The sequence below is a fragment of the Lampetra fluviatilis genome, chromosome 13 (assembly GCF_964198595.1).
Source record: "Lampetra fluviatilis chromosome 13, kcLamFluv1.1, whole genome shotgun sequence".
In the NCBI taxonomy this organism is placed as follows: domain Eukaryota; kingdom Metazoa; phylum Chordata; class Hyperoartia; order Petromyzontiformes; family Petromyzontidae; genus Lampetra; species Lampetra fluviatilis.
Window position 1 is genome coordinate 13,887,695 of NC_136287.1, and position 18,332 is coordinate 13,906,026.

The window sequence follows — 18,332 nt, forward strand, 5'->3', positions numbered from 1 at the left end:
ATAGTCTTTATACCGTGGTGTGTATATATATACGAACGATTGCACTGTGCAGCTCGGCCAAAAATTGGAATTGGATTCCTATTATGTGGTGTATTTTGAGGGAGGTATTTTTTTAAACAATTCAAGCGGAACCGGCTCAGAAACGCATCCAAAAGCATGTTAATCACACGTGCCGCCACGCCACGGTGCCTCTCCTCGCACAGGTACAGAACAAAGGGGAAGAGAGAGAGAGGAAAAATATTGGGTCGCATTAATCCGTAAGATGTCCAGAACTGACAGCAAGGTGCCAGTCTGCAGCGTAATCAACGGTGCATATACAGCCATAGATGGCAAGAGCAATTTCAGCGTGCTATGTGGGGGGAGGCGAGGGGGGGGGGAGAGACAATCCTTTCATGGGCCTCAGTGCACGTGATCAATGATGGCAATACGAAGCACATTTGTTGTCAGTGCAGCGCTGAACTGGATTTTCCTCTTTAAGGCACTTGGCGGTGTGCCGAGGCCAGGAGCTGAATGATGAGCAGGAGGGGGATCGAAGGACGCGAGGTGGCCGGGTGACTCAGGGGGCTAACAGCCATGTCAGAGCGCAGGGCCGACAACACCGACTGAGATCCTGGGTTCAAATCTCGAATTCAGTCGCTCACGATTAAACGCGCGTCCGGGTTGATGTGTGCAACGTCTGGCAACGGTGCGGTGACAAAATCGCTCTTTCACCTCGATTTGAGAGGAAAAAAAAACTAAACTGTGCGCGAGGTGGCTGGGCGGGTCAGAGGTCAGAGCGGCAGAGCTGGCACCACTGAAATCCTCGGTTTTAGGACAGGCAGACACCAATGATTAAACCAGGTCCCCGTGTGCACTAAGTTGATGGCCTCAGCGAGGTAACGAATGTTTTGTACAACAAAACCCATCTAATAAAAAAAATCGCATATCCTGGCGTATTTTAGTTCTTGTGGACAAGCATGTTGATATGATTGTTATGCCATGAACATCGACAGCAAGATGTAGAGGTGCAGGGGGGAGAAAGAAATGTGATGGCGTCATCATCCGGGAGACGTTCCAAGCCGTGACACGGTGCCGAGATCTTTCTGAAAGAACGCTTATTCATTGTGACACGAACCTGACCATGCAATCAAAATATAATTGGGTTTTTAAAAGGAAAATCCAAAGAAGGTATTTAAAAATAGAAACCAAGGGAGTAGAAAAGCCAGCAGATCTAGGGTATAGTGAGAGCTGGAGACAATCATGGGTGCGCTCGACTGCTGGACTGCGCAATTCGAGAACACCCATTGCAACCTGTCTGAAGGCCACTTTTGGATTCATTTGAAACATCCTCGTATATTCTTCACGGTTTCCAGCTCAATACTCTGACAAAAGACCAACACGGCCACCTTCATGATTTTATTATTATTATTATTATCTCACAATGGCAGGGTCTTGCGTTAAGATGTTTGGCCAACACTATTAATGAGTGTTTGGCCCGTGGGAGGAAACTAAGATTACTGTGGCCACACAAAAAAACCCTCCCATGCATGGCAGTGGAAAACACTCAGCACTGCCCTCACTCGGACGTCTCGCAGTAGAATTGGTGGCAGTGCAGGGCCTGGTGCGTGCGTGCAGGGCCCACTCACCGCCCTCTTTGTCGCTCTTCAAGCTCTCTTGTTTCGCGCCCACGTTCTTAGTCCGTTCAATGCGAGGAGATCCGTTTTCGTTCTCACCGCCGTGCCCATCTCTGCAAATGTGCGCGGCAACAAAGCTAAACGTCGCTTTCCGTGCTCAAGCTGGATACCGTAACGGTTCTGCTTTACCTACAAATCCTTACGGCCCTGGTGACATTGAGATATGTTGAGTAGAAATGGTATTTACAGCTTCAATACAGTCAGAGGAGGATGACCTAGTTGAGCAATGCAAGTAGTTTTAACTGTTATTGTTTAAATATTCATTCATTTATTCTGAAATATACTCTGGCGATAATATGTGAATGGATATGAATGCAATATACTCATTTGAGTTTAACATATAGAAATATAAAGCCATAAATTGAAATTCTGAAACCAGCAGTTACCCCATCCTTTGGTCATGCCAAGGTTATTTCAAACAGCTGTTGTGACACGCATTTAAGAAATATTATTTTAAAGCGTGACAAATGCCACTCTGACACCTTACTGTATATGGATTTTAGCTTTGTTAAAACTGTAGATAAAATGCCACACACGTGGCCTTAAAAAGCAATTCAATTTCCTTATGCTACATCAAGTTGACAGTCTGTTTTGTACATAATGATTATTACAGCAATTTGGGTCAACTCTCTTTCAAAAGGTACTTAAACTGAAATAATCTAAATGACAGGACTGTCTGTATGCCAAGCGAAAGGGCAGCCCTCCCATTTTCAGCGACCAAAGGAAAGAAAAACAGATCTGCCCGTCTAATGGTCCATTACAGGAGGGGGGGGAAAATGGGCATCCAATGATGGCTGCAACAGCAACAATGAAAGCTCACACGACAAGGACACTCCCAACAAAAACAAATTGAGCAACATTTCTACTCCATTCAGCAGCCGTCACCTGCCCCCACTTCACTCAAGCACCCCAACAGCAGTCTAATGGCTGGTGATTCAAGGACTGAACGTAGAAAATCTGCCATCTCTTCACTTCGTCATTATCGTGTGCTGACGGGTCTGTTATTAGCCCACCCTCTCTTTTTTAGTTACAGCCAGCTGTGGCCTCAGCTCCAACCCATTACTGTCACTAGCCAATTTGGGAGCCGTTATCTCTCCACGGAAAGCCGTAATGTGCCGGTTTTTTCCGGGCTACACCAATAGGAAACCCAAAAAAAATGTATTTTTCGGCTGACAGTCAAAGTCAAGACACGCGGGTGCTTTTCTTGCGGAAATTGTCGGAGCACGTTGCGATCCGTTAAAGCGGAAAGAGGGTTGTCGCTTAAGCCTGTGACTTGGCCTCGTTGTTGTTTTGTGACAAAGTACATTGTGCCGCTGTGCATTGTTAACAATCACGGAGTAAATGCTGGGATGCCAGAGGCATCCTATGAATTGCAGAGCATTGTATATGTTGTGTTGGTCAATCATAAACGATAACAAGCAAATCCACTTTTACCCCGTCTTTTGTCTGGGATCAACTCTGTAGCAAAACAGTCAATGCACAATGACTGAATTTACCGTATGGTTCTACAATCAGGATGGATCCACTTTCACAATCTCTTCCGGCATAAAACCTCACAATGTGTCGAGTTAAACATCTCCATTAAAACAATCGAGATAATTCATGGAGAAAGCAGCACTATCTCAAAGCATCTACACGAGTCCCACCAATTTTGATACAATTATTCAACATTTTGGCACTCACCTCCTCAAGATATCAAACCACTGCTTGCACAACATCTAACTTCCCATTGGGATAAAAACTACCGTCAAAGGATTATTTAAATTCAGTGGGGTTTTTACGAACGAATGATCCCGCATCTTAAAATAAAACACGCTCCGTGCCCTCACCTGCTCGTCCGGACACTTTCATAGAGGTTGGTGGTGCACATTCCCACCAGAGTGCTTGCGAGAGAGATGACCGACAGTTGCCTCTGTGTCGACACTGACAGTGGCGTGCACCCTTGGCCGCCCCCCGTTTCCCGTCGTCGCGAGGCCTCGGCACCGGCGCGGAACCCAACCGTGCGAAGGGGCCTCTGCTCCAGCAGGTCCCAGCCCGGCAGAGCGACCGCCATGGCGTGGCCGCACTGCGAGAGCAGCACGAACGAGACGGCCATTTGAGGCCTCAGCAGCCCGAGGCGACCCGTGCACAGCTTGTCCAGCTCGGGATCCAGGCCCCACCGGTGCAGGCAGGACATGAAGAGCCGCGCGTGGGCCTCCGCCATCAACTTGCACTGATCGTCCACCTTTGTGAGCGGCTCCGCGCTATGCTGGTGCTGCTTGGCCCTGTCATCCCTTTCCTCCTTGTCGCCGGACAACTTGAAGTTCTCACAGAGGTGCAGGATGGTCTCCGAGGCTCCCCTCTTGAGCAGCCGGCTATGCTTGCGCGGCTTCGCGCTGGCCTCAAATTTTAAAGGCAAGCTAGGCTTCCCTGGCAAGGCCTCCTCGATGGCCAGAAGGCTCACGAGCGCCTGCATGTCGAAGAAAATGAGGTGGATGGCCAGATCACACACGCTCGGCGTTACGGCTTGGAAGGTGAACGCCTGCAGGAGTTTGGCAGGTGTGGAAAGCAGGTCCTGCGGGGAACACGACAGCGCAAGAGGTTTAACAGCGCGAGTGGCGTCTCCCCGCTCGATCGGGCACAAGGCAGCGCCGATCTCCAACCTGCGCCCGTGAACAGTCATGGAAACTGCACATTCCTTTACTGGAGGCCAGTCTAGTGATAGCCACTGTTGCTTTTCGATTATGCCACCATCACTTAATATTTATGCCGCACCTCCCACGCAGAACCGCTTGAGGCCCCCTGCGGCAGGGAACCCCCGATATTAAAAAACAAAAATACTCGCCGGCCAGCAAGTGGGCAAGAGTCTGCCAGTCAGTAGGTGGGCCATGTCTTTTTTTTAAATGTGGCTACCACATCAAGTAATTTGTGAGTAATGTATCAAGTTTAGCTTATTTGGATCATTATACTGCCACACATGGCCGACTGCAATTCAAGGCATTGCAAGGTTGGTGTGCCAGACTGGATGCTCAGAACCTAAAGGAATATCAACTAATACTACGTGTACAGTATGTGGGTAAAAATGCTACATATCTGATCCAAATCTTTGTCTCTGTATACACTCGCTTCCGCTCATGTGTACAAATGCAGCAATACATTTGGAAATCATCCTAAGCGGAGCCCAACTGATAAAGAACCACAAGACTAATTTCGAGATTTTTATCGGTAAATTTAAGATACATTCTCCTTTCAACTGCCACACAAGGAGATTGAATCAGCAACCCTCTGGATTGCAAGTGCATTACACCACAAAAGTGTCCCTTACGACTAAATACAATGACGAAATGTGATGATCTCGTCGACTGTTAATTGAAAAGAACATGCTATGCAGTTTCTGAAATGTAAGCATGGTTGTCGCATAACTCACACAATATTCGTATATTTTTATGTTGCACATGAAAAGCACGCAGAGCAAACGTAAACCTTTGCAACAACATATCATTACAATGAAGCCACCTTCAAATTACTTCAGGAAAGCAAAGTGCCCATCCATACGTATGAAGACAATGACCTAAAATGTCTTGCGCTGGCAATGAATCATGCTTGAAGCGCATGTTATTTATGGTCTTGCGTCATTTTTATGTAACACATCTTGAATATGCACCATCTATCTTATCTGCGTGCTGTCTGACGGTATGCTGCAGGCAGGACCAAACCATAAACGAGATGATACATCCTAATTTATCAACACCCGTATACATATTTACACATAAGACGTGTCAAAAGGTCTGATGCTCATGTTGGAGAAATGAAATCAGCAAGTCCCACTTGCGCACGAGGGCGTGGTGGTGCATGTTGCTCATCAGATGCTTTATATGATGGCAGTAAAAAAAATGCTTCCAGTCCATGCCTCTCCCGAATGCACAATGTTTCACATACATCGTCTGCAGTAGTTTCTCAGTAGGGAGTGATACTTAAGTAAATAAATAAAAGTGGATCATGACGCCGGCATGCAGTGGCCTCCTTTTTTTCAAACGATGGCCACGGGGTCTTCAACGTCCACTGTGAAGGAGACGACCATGCAAGCAAGTTGTGCTCTCATCTCATTGCATCGTATCAGATCTCTGATGCAAATGTTTCTTTTTCACAGCTAATCTTGCATTCTGAGGTACGTGTTTTAATATTCAAATAACGTTGGCCATGCCTCATATTGGCACAGAAGTTTAACTCATTTTTATATTCCTAAATCTCCGATGTGGGATGTTGTAGACGGTGGAAACGGGCCTGTCGCCTTCTCCTCCTTCGGCCAGCGTGTCTGGGGAGGTCAAGAACTCCGTACCCAATACAGCTATTGCAGATGTGTGAGCCAAACTCCTGAACTTCAACCATATCGCGTTGGCAATATCAGGAGGTGGAGACAATAACAACCCCAGCTACAAGCAATGATAAAAGTCTTACCTGCAACTTTCATCAGCTACTCAAGACCAGGCTATTGTGGGTTTGAATAGGATCCGAGGTGGATGCCCATCACTGCAGTGAAAGAATGGCAGGCGCATATTACAGATGACAAGCCGATGGTCAGTGGGCAGATCAGCGCCACAGTCGGTTTTGGTGTCAAGAACATGGGCCCACATCCGCTGTTCTATCACTATTTAGTCCGGCAGATGTTATTGCTTGGACCTAGCGTGCATCTGCGATGTTTTGTGGATGCACCCATGCTGGAACAGCATGTTGGTGATTACAAGCCCATGGGCTGCACAGCAGTCTAGCAGTCTCCTACCATTATTATTTTTTTGAGCTGATCTGGCTCATGCCTTCCAATCACTCGAGCCCAGGTGCGTGAGTCATGACCCACTCTGGTATTAAAGTAAACCATCAGGATGACTCTATCTGAGGGGCCACTTGAGCCAGCACCCGTGGCTTGTGGTCATACAAGGCATATGACTCATCATACTTGCCTGCACCTCCACTGATGATCATCTTCGGTGGGGGCATAAGTCGCCACCACCACCATTCCTCACCTCCTGTTGATGGGGAGGCGAGTCGCTAACAGCCTGGGACTCACGGCTTCCCACACCTCAACGCCACTCTCCCATGTCACTTTCGTTCTTTTTTTCAGCAGCAGAGTCCCTCCCTTTTGTTTGGCAGTTTCCTGCTCCAAGTGGAGAACTGTCCACTCCTCATCATGACTGGAGCCAGCACCAGTCCACTGGACCTCCGATATTCCACACGTGTCTAGGCGGTACCAGTCCAGCCCCTGACAGAGCAATGGCAGCATCTGCTCTGCAGCGATCGTTCGAACATTCCACGTGGCCACTCTCAGTGGTTTTCTGCAGTTTCCGGAGGAACCCCAAGGTGGTGGGGGGTGGGTGGTTTGGCCAGGAGATGTCATAGACGCACGACCCCCCCGGGCCCCCCCCGGGCCCCCCCCCCGGCACAAGCTTAGTTTGTTCTTTTGCACGTAGTGTGTAGTAATGACATTGAAGGTGCAGGGGTTACGAGCCCTTTGCACTCGTCCAGAGCCCCCGTTGGCCACTGCACACACACACGCGCGCGCGTACATTTTACTTCAAAAGACTGAAATGCAATTGGAAAACTCTTGAACCAAAAAAAAACCAGAGGAACACATCGCTCGCACAAACGAGAGCGGCACAAGCGCAGCATACAAATGGGTTAGGGTTTGACTTAGAAGCCTAGGTCATGCCGCGAGATGACCGCTTTGAACAGTCCAGCATCAACATCACACATCTTCCCCTTGAACAACTCAAGTGTCAATACAAATGACAATGTCATCAGATGGCGGGGGCATGTCATACGTGGAACGGCCGTCATGGCAGCTATTGCGCAATGCTCCTCGCTACTAATGCAAACACCTCACCTGGCTCAAATCAAACATTAACCCCGGCCCTGCTGGCCAGCCTCCCCTGCAGAGACTGTGACCAAGCCAGACCTCCTATGGGGGCAGTCGAGTTTGTTCTCCAGATTATGGGGAGTGCTTTGTGGATTTACCCATGAAGGAACCACGGAGGTGTAGAATAATCTTCTGGGCAGAGTTAACAAGAGCGGGTCAGTGCCATGACTCCATTGCAAAGTCACTTTGATGAAACAATTCAAGCGTCTTTCAAATGCGCCAGAACGCAATACAATTGATGCGCCGAATGGGGATGATGCACACCGCTGTACAAAACTTTGCACTCAAAGCGGATTTATACTTTGAGGAAAGGCAACCACTGTAGGCTCTTGCGTCGCTGACACGGACACACGGACGGTGTGGCTCATGCGGCCTTTTATGCACCTGTGCCTGTTCCAAGAAACGATCGTTAGTTGCACGGGGGAGAGGTGGCGCAGTGGTTAACGCACTGCGCAATGAGCACAGCAGACCGATTTCGAATCCTGATCACAGCTCACATCAGTGGTGAATGACACGAAACGGTCTTGGGCCCCACATCTTCACCAACCCAAAGTGACTGGCATGGTGAAGTATGGTCAAATAAACCCCAAGACACGGTGCGGGGAGGTCTTCATCCAGGAGTGGGTTGACAAGCGGCTGTTTATTATAATTTTATGAGTATTGTATGTGTGGAATGTGGCCAGGTGGTGCTGTTATTAGAATGGTCGACTCACAACTTAAGAATTGTAATTTTAAAATCTTAGTCAGCCTGGGTCAAGTCAACCTATCATCATCCCTCTGGGGTCAATGAAACGAAATACCACTCTCAGATGTAAACAAAGTGGTCATCCTATGGGGACACTGACCTCTGCCATGGGAATGTGGAGTTTCCACCAGTGGCTCAGGGTTACGAAATACGGATGCACGTAGCTCCGTTGCCAATTTGGAGCGGGAGACACTTTTGCTTTTACTGAGCCAGGAACCCCCAAGCATGAGCAGCACTGTAACTCACTTTCTCATCTCTGCAAATACCCTGCAGGGACACCCAAAACACACATTTTGCAATACGCCCAACATGGCTCTCAGCTGATGGAATTCAGAGACAACCCACGCGAGTCCGAGTCGGTACCCAGCCATGGTTCATGTCAGTGGCGAGTGATATCTGTACCCGGTCCTGCCTCCCCCTTCACGAACCCATAGTGACCAGCGTGGTGAAGTATGGTCAAACAACACCAACGGCAACATGGCATGGGGAGGCCTTCGTTCAGCAGGAGATTGAAATGGGCTGAACATTATTCTGCCTCTCATCATTGATAAGAATTATTGCAAAATTACATGATTCTTTCGCATTATCCGGCAGTGACTATGAAAAGGCTTTATTCAAATGTAAATATGACATTTAGATGATGTATAAATGTCATGAGCTGCAAAACCAGATAGGTCAGCGGTGTACTGTCCATGCAGCAGCGGATGTTTCAACTTTCAATGCGAGTGAAAGCCCAGTGATAGTGAGGCTGAATGTAGCATAAGCATTCACTGATGAATCATTAATGGCAAAAGGCCTCCTAAGTTGACAATAATGCGATGCTCGTACCAACGTGAATGTAAACACACACTGCGGCATGCAGCACGTTCGAATACGATACTGTATGCTGCTTTAATCTAACCCTCGCTTAACATCATAAGATAGATGCCTCAGTGTTTTTGGCAAGCTTATAACATTACATTCAATTATGGGTGTGCGCGACGCTGCCGCGGTGTAATGGCTATCACGCTGGACTTTGCAATTCAGAGGTCGTCGGTGCAAAATAAAATTTTCCGGCACGGCGGTTGACACGATGGACAAGTTTCTTAAATCCACCGTCCTCCCCACCCACCAGTGTACATGGGTACAGCCCAGTGAAGTCACTCAGCAGGCCGCGTGTGGTGGGGTAAAGTGTGGGTACCTTCACCTCTTCCGAGATGTGGCGAGCGTGGATGAGTAGGGCAAATATCTAGTCGAGTGGCTCTCTCAAGCTGCGTAATAGTAGAGGCCCGTCTGTCAGCAGTGGCGTGAGCTGGACATTTCACGGCTGCACCTTTACCTCTGTATGGTATACGCGTCAACAAATACTACGGTGTAAAAATAAGTATGTTGCATAATAATGTAAATAATATTAACGAACATTTCTTGAATTTCTTGCAGTGCTCAATGCTATCACTACACATAGAAATTGGACGGTGAGGAGAGCAGAGGCAGAACAACATGGCCTTCTTATTGGATGTTACACGGCCTTCTTATTGGATGTTACGCCGCGGACACTGAAAGTCCATAGGCCAGAGCGGACATTGGTTCCTCCTAAACGCGAGTGAATTCATTCACACTGCCAAAAAAGAGTAAATTTATTTATAGCCCCACTCATTCCACGTGGTTATCACACAATTCACTGTTGTTGGCCACAACAAATACATTGGACCTACTCAGGTTATAACCACCTCGGTTGGTAGCAAAGAGTGAAATACGGCATCTGCGCTCACGGACGATGTCAACAGAGGGACGTGTGGCACCTCGGCCATTACCTCCGCGTGAAGGTGCTGAACCTTATGCCTCCGAGTTGTTTTACTCAACGTCAGTTTCTCCGTATGAGCAATGACAATTGTTGACCCTGAGACACTGGCAAAAAAAATTCCATATCCCTATGATCGGACACAGTCTGTCCATAAGACAGCTGCTGCTGACTTACGTGGTACCTATTTTGGCCAAACGTAGGTACCTATTCCATCAACCGTGGACGTATGATGAGTTGACCCGAACCAGGAATTGGATTCATGACCTTCTCATGGTTATTTTGAGTTAACTGCCACAGCCAATGCCCAGCTGCCCTACAGTGACAGTTGGATGAAAATACTAAATATTCACTTTCCTTAATGGCAACAGATTCAGAATGTAACGTGGAACTCGACATACGGCCGTAAGTAATTGTACCACCGCACAAGCAACAACCAAACGCGTCACGCAAAGGGCCCAACAGAAGCATTAGCAAATCACTCAAGATGTTCTTTAGGGTGTCTCGCATGGGTGGGGGGAGTCTGCTAATATCACCTCCGGTCATTGTTGCGCTTTCTTCGATTGCGGCAGAATGTCACCAAGCAGATTATAATAGTGTTTATTACAAAGCGCCAGACTAATTGGATGGAGCGTATATTAGTCATGGAAAAAAGCAATGCCTTCAAAATAGCTCCAAAAGGTGCCAATAAGTCAACATAGTGTGTTGTTGAGATGCTGTGCCTTCAGGCGGGGCATGTAAACAGGGTGCTCGCTGGAACACAACGCACGGGCTATCTCATCACTACAGCACACATTGTGTCACAGATAAAGGTTATCAGCATTCAAGTCGGTCAGAAACCCCCGAAGAAAGCGACACGATTCTAATTTTTTCAAATTAAAAGATTAAATGTTTTCCATTGTCCGCGACCGTTATCCATCACTGCCCGAATTAATAAACCTTGGAGTCTGGCAACTGCATCGCATGATGAAATTCTGGACTTCAATTTAATGTATAAGTTATAGTATATACATTTTTCTAAAATAAAAAGGCTGAAGTAAAAACTTCAGTATGTACTATATATTATTTACATAAGTGTGCATACTGTATAGACTAAAATCCACACACCTACACGGTACATCCTACATACACTAAACCTTCATTTTCCAATAAACCATTTTATTTTTAGCCTCATTAACGCTACCCTTCATCACACTCTCACAACAAAGCGTATCATTTCCGCACCCTCCGCATTGGAAGCAACATCTGCCGGTGGGTTCTAAAAAAACACCACCCTTTTATTTGGAGGAAAGAGCAGAAAAAAACGCGTACGCGCGCGCGCACGCACGAGAATAAACCAAAATACTGAAGAGCGGCCACACAGAGGTGACCGAAAAGCACACACGGCGGCGTCCACCAGCAGCGCCGTGCTCCGCAGCCGGCACTCAAAATATACACCGCGGCGGTGATGTGCTGGATGCCGTGGTGTGATTGTAAGTGCTGTCAAAATGCAAAGGCAATCAACCCTTTGGCGCTGGCAGGGGCTGACCCTTGATCCCGGCGTAAAGGCAGCGGCGAGGGGTTTAAGCACCCTGCTGCATTTGTGCTTGGCAAGGGCCCTCTCGCTGCACGCTCACTGGTGTGAGGAAGAAGGGAAAGTGTTGGGAGCACGAGAGTGAAAGGTGGGTGGGAGGGGGAGACAGAAAAGGGTGTTGGATGTGTTGGGGGTGGGTGGGGTGGCAGGGGAGAAAGCGGCGGAGGAGGGGCTCAAGTGAGGGAGGCTGGAGGAGGAAAGAAAGAGGAGTGAGGTCGGGTCAACGACCCCAGCCATAATAGGATTGGGGTCACTCAGGCCCTGCAAGTGATGGAGCCCGAGTCACGTGGGCCGTCTATCTTCCCACTCCTCCCCCACCTGCTCCCTCTATCCTTCTGTCTTCTTTGCTGTCCATCTTTATCTCTCAGTTTTCTATTCCTCTCACCCCATCTTCATCATCTCTCCACCGCTCTCATTCCCGCCCTCCGTCCCGATGTTCAGCCAACTCATTTTCATTCCTGGCCGCACTCACTTCTTGTTTCCACATGCCTGTGACAGGTCTCCCCTCCTGCTTCTCTCCATCTTCCCTTTCACCACGGCTCATATCTTACACGTTTTCTTACCAATGACAACCACCTACCCATTAACCGAGACCTCAACATTGTAACCCACCGCTGACTCGAGTCCCGATCCACCGCCCCCCCCGCCCCTTCTGGGATTGCGCTGCTGTCATCATCACAGAATCTCACCCAGATCTGGAAAAAAAATTGCGAACAGAATGGAACGACACGGACGTCGGGAATAAACACCTCCTCGTGTGTGTGTGTGTGTACGTAGAACTTCTCTCACACCGTACGTAGCCAACCGTGCTGACCCTCATTCGAGAACAAAGATCGTACACCTCCTGGCTTTGACGTTCCTCATCCTCCTCCTAATCGAAGACACTGGTGGTGGAACCACCAGCCGTACCAGGACATCATACAGGCCGTGTGCGTGCATCTCCTTCACGAACGGGATATTAAATTCAAGCAAAACTGCTGTGATTGTGGCCATGCAACCCAAACTGTGGGCTACATCATAAACCACTGTAGCCTGCGCTCCTTCACCGGATGAGGAAAAGCAAAAGCGCACAAACTCTCCTCCTGAAGCCCTCTCATGGCTAGCAGACATCGACATTAGCACTTAGCTCATGAACAGACTTCCAACATACACAAGAGGAGAATGGAATCCCAGTTCTTCTTTTCTGCTCGCTCGCTATCGTCATAGCCTCCCCCCTTCCACTTGAAGTTGCTCACCTCTCTCCCATTGTTGCTCTCTCACATTCCTCCGGCTCTTATTTTCCCTTTCTCTGTCTCTATATGCCTACCCCACGAGAAGCAATTATCTGCACAAGAGGCAAGGTAGCTTCAGGCCTAGGCTATTATTGGTGTCAATAATTACCAAATGTCACCCAGTGCCTAAAAGCTTCACTTCGTCCTTGGTATGTGCACACCGCCTTGCACACAATGACACTTCACACCAAAATGCACCGCATCATTTATCTTCTAGAAATACGTATAAAGATAAATACATTTCGTTTATCACACAAAGTACTAGATAAATATTTGAGGTGTAGCGATTCACTGCCCCTGGCGATTCCTTTCATTGTCGAACTTCTGGGCCGTGAGTCCGTTCAAGAATCAATTCTCGTTTAGGATTTTCTCTGTCTACTTTCTACAGTTTTGCTCACAATTTACGTAACATTCGAATATTACTTCCCAATGTCGTTTTCGTACGCAATAATCACAAACCAACCAAGGTAGATTCTTCCATGTACGATTCGATGCACGTATCGTAAGCCTCAAGAGTCGATATCGATCAATGCACCGATGCATCGTTACATCCCCATTACATCCAACTCTCCAGTAGCCAACGTGAACTATTTATTACACGCGCCAAGTCATTGTTATTTATTACAATTGTAAAGCAATGTGGAATTTTCTTTCCCTCAAGTGACAAGCAACGAGAAGTGGTCAGAGATGTATTTTGTTATTTGTTCTTTGTGCACATTACGAATGGAACTATGCCCAACTCAAACGGATTACGTTATACCTCAGTTTATGAATACCCTCCTTTCTTATTGTTAACAATATACAACGGTGAGGATTATGGGTATTGTGCATTCATGTTGCGGCAAGGTTTGGCACAGTGTTGGGTCAATGTACCTTGTCGGATTGTGTGCAACTGAAAGCCAAACATTGCTGTTACCGTATTCAAAATGAAGCTAAGAAGCAAGCATCTTGGGTCTCCAAATAAAGGGGGGAAATAACAGAAAGATTACAGCAGCCGCTCCATTTGCAAGAATATTTTGGGTTTTCCGTGAACGCCGCGTGGCGAGGCAAGCAGAGAAATATTGCGCTCATATAGCAAAGCTCGCTTCGCCGGGCTCATAAAAGAGCAGATGATGTGCCGTGCAATAAAAAAACAGCAGATGGAGTTTGCGATTTGTCTTGCGAGCACGGGGCGAGGCTTGCAAAAAAAACCCCATCTCAAGATTTACCTCGAAGACGTCAACAAAGACTTTACGGTGTACTTACTGTCCGGCTTATTAACCATCTCTACCTCCCGTGGGCCGGGCGAGCTGTGGCATCATTGCGCCACCGGCACATCCGCCACCGGTTTCTGCGGCGGCTTCCCGTCGAGCCGGAGCCACCGTGAGACGATGGGGACAGTCCAAGCCCCGGCACCCCCCACCCCACCCCACGGAGTCAATGGGTGGATGCTCGCAAAACAGGGCAAGGAGGAGATCGCTTGCAGGCAGGCAGGCAGGCGTCCCCGTTTGTCGCAGTGCTACCGAGAGCCGCCTCCGTGGCGGCGGGGGACGGTGTGTGGGTGTGTGTGTGTGGGTAGGAGGATGGTGTGTGGGTAGGTGTGTGTGTGGGTAGGAGGATGGTGTGTGTGTGTGGGTGTGTGTGTGTGGGTAGGAGGCTGGTGTGTGAGTGTGTGTGTGTGGGTAGGATGACGGTGTGTGTGTGTGGGTGGGCAGGAGGATGGTGTGTGGGTGTGTGTGTGGGTAGGTAGGCAGGAGGATGGTGTGCGGATGTGTGTGTGTGGGTAAGCAGGAGGACGGTGTGTGGGTGTGGGTGGGCAGGAGGATGGTGTGTGGGTGTGTGTGTGGGTAGGTAGGCAGGAGGATGGTGTGCGGATGTGTGTGTGTGGGTAAGCAGGAGGACGGTGTGTGTGTGTGGGTGGGCAGGAGGATGGTGTGTGGGTGTGTGTGTGGGTAGGTAGGCAGGAGGATGGTGTGCGGATGTGTGTGTGTGGGTAAGCAGGAGGACGGTGTGTGGGTGTGTGTGTGTGGATAAGCGGTGGACGTTGCGTGTGTGTGGGTAAGCAGGTGAAATTACTCCACGGCAAAAACAAAAACACAAAACGATCACCATTTGATAATACGCTGCAAGAAAATGCGCGTGTATATTTTTTTCACGCAAATAAATAAAGGGTTACCTGGTTGTCTTGCTTACCGAACGCAGTGAAGTAGAGTAATGTTGATTATGAATAGAGTAATGTTATATTTATGCGGTACTATATTAGCATTGACATTTTTTTCTAGCTTTTAAAATAGCTTACAGCTCAGTGACAGTTGATTTTAGTTTCAGAGACAAGTCATATGGAGAGAGGGAAGAGGTTGCACAATAATGGCGATACTGCCTGAGGAAATCCCTTACAACATAATAAGTATTTTTCCCATGCCATGAGATGAAATACCCATGTGGATCTCTCCTATATGCTAAAAGACGGCCCGTGGAAGTAGATACCATGGAGCTACTTCTGAAATCCCTTCACGTGACCTCTGGTCCACACAGCAGTCATTTCTAACCCAATTGGCAACTAAGAATACAGCTCTCTGCATGAGTCAAACCAATAATTCTCACCTCTGACTCCCCGCACCTCCGATCAACACGGTTGGCTACGTACGGTGCCAAAGACGTTCAACGCACAGACAAGTCGAAATGTAGCAACATTTATCGTGCACGAAAAAAATCTGGGTTGGTTTGTTTGCAGTCATTGACTGACTCTCTCTCTCCAGAACTGAACAACCTGGTGTATTCACAGGCCGCTAGCCACCTCTGAATATCCTTTTCCTTTCGCAAATATTTTATTTCAAATAAGTTAAACATTTGACTCTATATTTAAGACTACAATTTGGCATGATGGTTTTTTTTTTACCTGTCCTGCCATTGCGCGTTTTGACGTGTTCATTGCAATCGGAACATAAATTAACGCTACGCTGTGTACAGCCATGCCTTGTTCTATGCCAGTTGCGACACCGAGATTGATTGATTGAGCCGAGAAGTTAGGTATGGGGAAAGGCGAATATAAAAAAAAAATAAAGTAAAGAATTTAAATCCCACATTTTATGTTTTATGCTAATGTAACATTTACCCTCATCATGGTGCCAAATGACTCCGTACATAACACCATCAGTGCAGAGAGAATTAATTAAACTAATTAAGTGCATGCTGTGCTTTTTCTCATAATGGTGTCACACTCCCCCCTGCTGGTATTCGTCCACCAGCACTAAGCAAACGTGCACACGCCGCAATTCAGCCGAGCATCCCTGACGTCTGCACTCGGTGACTGTGCTGCTAACAACACCCTGGTGTATTGACACCCGTGGCGGTGCACTTGCAGGCAGGGTGCCGATACGACGCGTCGGAAGTTGAATGGTTCGGCGGCTAAACGCGACATCACGTGCCAGTGGCCCATCGCGCTTCAGCGACCGAGACCTCAACACATCCGTGACGAGCACGGGACAAGATCAGCATGTGCTCTGAAGAAGGGCCATTGCCCGCAACGTGGCTTATGATGTTGATATTTTTCTTCGCAAGGACACAGTGACGAATGTGTTGATTTTGTTTTTGTTATTTGTGCTTGCGCACCACTGGCGACACAGTAATACGAAATAATCATTTGTTGAATCGTGCTTTACGTTGCACTTAAATCACGCACAGCTGGTAGCACACGATCAAGAGATGAATTATGTTTCGAATAAATACATTAACCTCACGGTCGTCTAAATAATCTTAATTCTTAATACAAAACATCCCGTGACACCGGATGTTAATTTAGTTTTAATGCCATTAAGTCCCTCTAGAAATGTTCTCTTATAAAGCCATTTTCTGCCAGCGTCTTTATAGTTTATGATGCCCAATGTGGGCCTCTGCATATATCTTGGCTGACGTTTTTACAGGCATTTTAACACTTTGCCAGAATACTCCTCCTGAGAGACGCACCGGCTATAGGGTCAGCCGTCAGGCGAGCAGATGACCACAAACGATTTATACCTTAATGAGTCAATACGGAGACTCGACTCATAGAGAACCCGGTTACAATGTCCATTTCATTTTTCTAATTGGGCAAGCACACACTGCTCCGCTGACGATGTGAGATGATGCACATTGCGAGGGAGGAGGCTGCTTGACAGCGAACCAGATTATGAGCTGTGAATAATTTATGTCCACGGAGTCTGTGAGAACAGCGGCGATCTGCTCGTGGCGTTGAGATTTGCGTGGGGTTTGCATTTGCCCAAATCTAAAATAATAATGCACGGACAAAATTTCATATGGACTGTATACACTTGTAGCACAGTGAGCCCAGATGTATGTTTTATCTGGCTCATGTGGGCTTTGTTCCAGGACTGTTCCTTATTACCCCATTGGAAAATATTCCCCAGTTTCAAAATTACGAATATGACCAGCGGTTTAAGTGGGCACCCCACAGTTAGTCGATCTGAAGGTGATGTGTGGTGGGGTTAAGTGTGGGTATTCCCGCTCATTCCCAGAAGTCTGATGAGTGTGGATGAGTAGGCCAACTACCCTGTAGAGGGGTTCTCTAAAACCCCCTCTACTGGAGGCTCTAATAGCGCATGCCGTTTCTAAACGTGGAGGGAAAAACCGGAGGGCTCGGAGAAAATTCCACGCAACCACGGGGAGAGAGAGAGACACGCAACTCCAAAAATACAGCAGGCGTTAGGGTCGGGACCGAACCCACGACTTCCTGTATACCAGGCGAGGTAGTTACCATCTCGCCACGTAGTTTGCTCTTCCGTTTTCCCACGACTCTGGTTTATACTTTCTCCTTCATCACCGACCTCTGGGCACCTACTACTTTTAACAACCACTCGTGTATTAACCACATTATTGTACAAATACCAATTTCACATTTTCACTTCCTACCGATACTTGTACGGCAAGGTGCGACTACTCCAATCTGTTCCAAGACATCTGGCTACTGTGGACGAGTTGGCCAAATACACTTCAGAGGGGCTCTCTAAAGCCGCCACGTCACGTGGCGGCCCTTCTGCCAGTAGTGGAGTGAGCAAGAAATTGTTGTGCTGCACCTTTACCATTGGACAGGGTTACAGTAGTACCCTGTCGTATGCAAAAGAACAGAGGGTTTTCCGCTTTTGTTCCATTTTATTTGTCAGTGTCTATGTTTCCAATCCATATTTTTATTTTCCGGAATCCAATTGATAGTATGTATGAGGTAGATGGTAGGTAAACCTGTCCTCAATTCAGATTGCTCACGTTGCTCATACTCTAAATGTCACTTTGGTGCTAATGATTCCTCATCAACAATTTACACACTTGGTACAGGAGGTGAATGGGTCTGTAATTCTTAAAATAATTGTCTCCAGGAAGCACCCGAGGTCACACGTGAAGATGTAAACACTTCTCTTTGCCGTATGA

General features: G+C 47.6%; 1 protein-coding gene across 4 annotated transcripts in view; it reads right to left on the reverse strand.

Annotated features, from left to right (window-relative positions):
• LOC144935569 (WD repeat-containing protein 7-like) overlaps nt 1-18,332 on the reverse strand; it is a 116,497-nt gene that overhangs the window by 39,288 nt on the left and 58,877 nt on the right. For all 4 annotated transcript variants that reach the window (XM_078862365.1, XM_078862366.1, XM_078862364.1 and 1 more), the window contains 2 exons: nt 3,503-4,227; nt 1,626-1,726 (listed from right to left, as the gene is read on the reverse strand). In XM_078862365.1, coding sequence (XP_078718491.1) covers nt 1,626-1,726; nt 3,503-4,227 — 826 coding nt within the window. The remainder of the gene's footprint in view (nt 1-1,625; nt 1,727-3,502; nt 4,228-18,332) is intronic.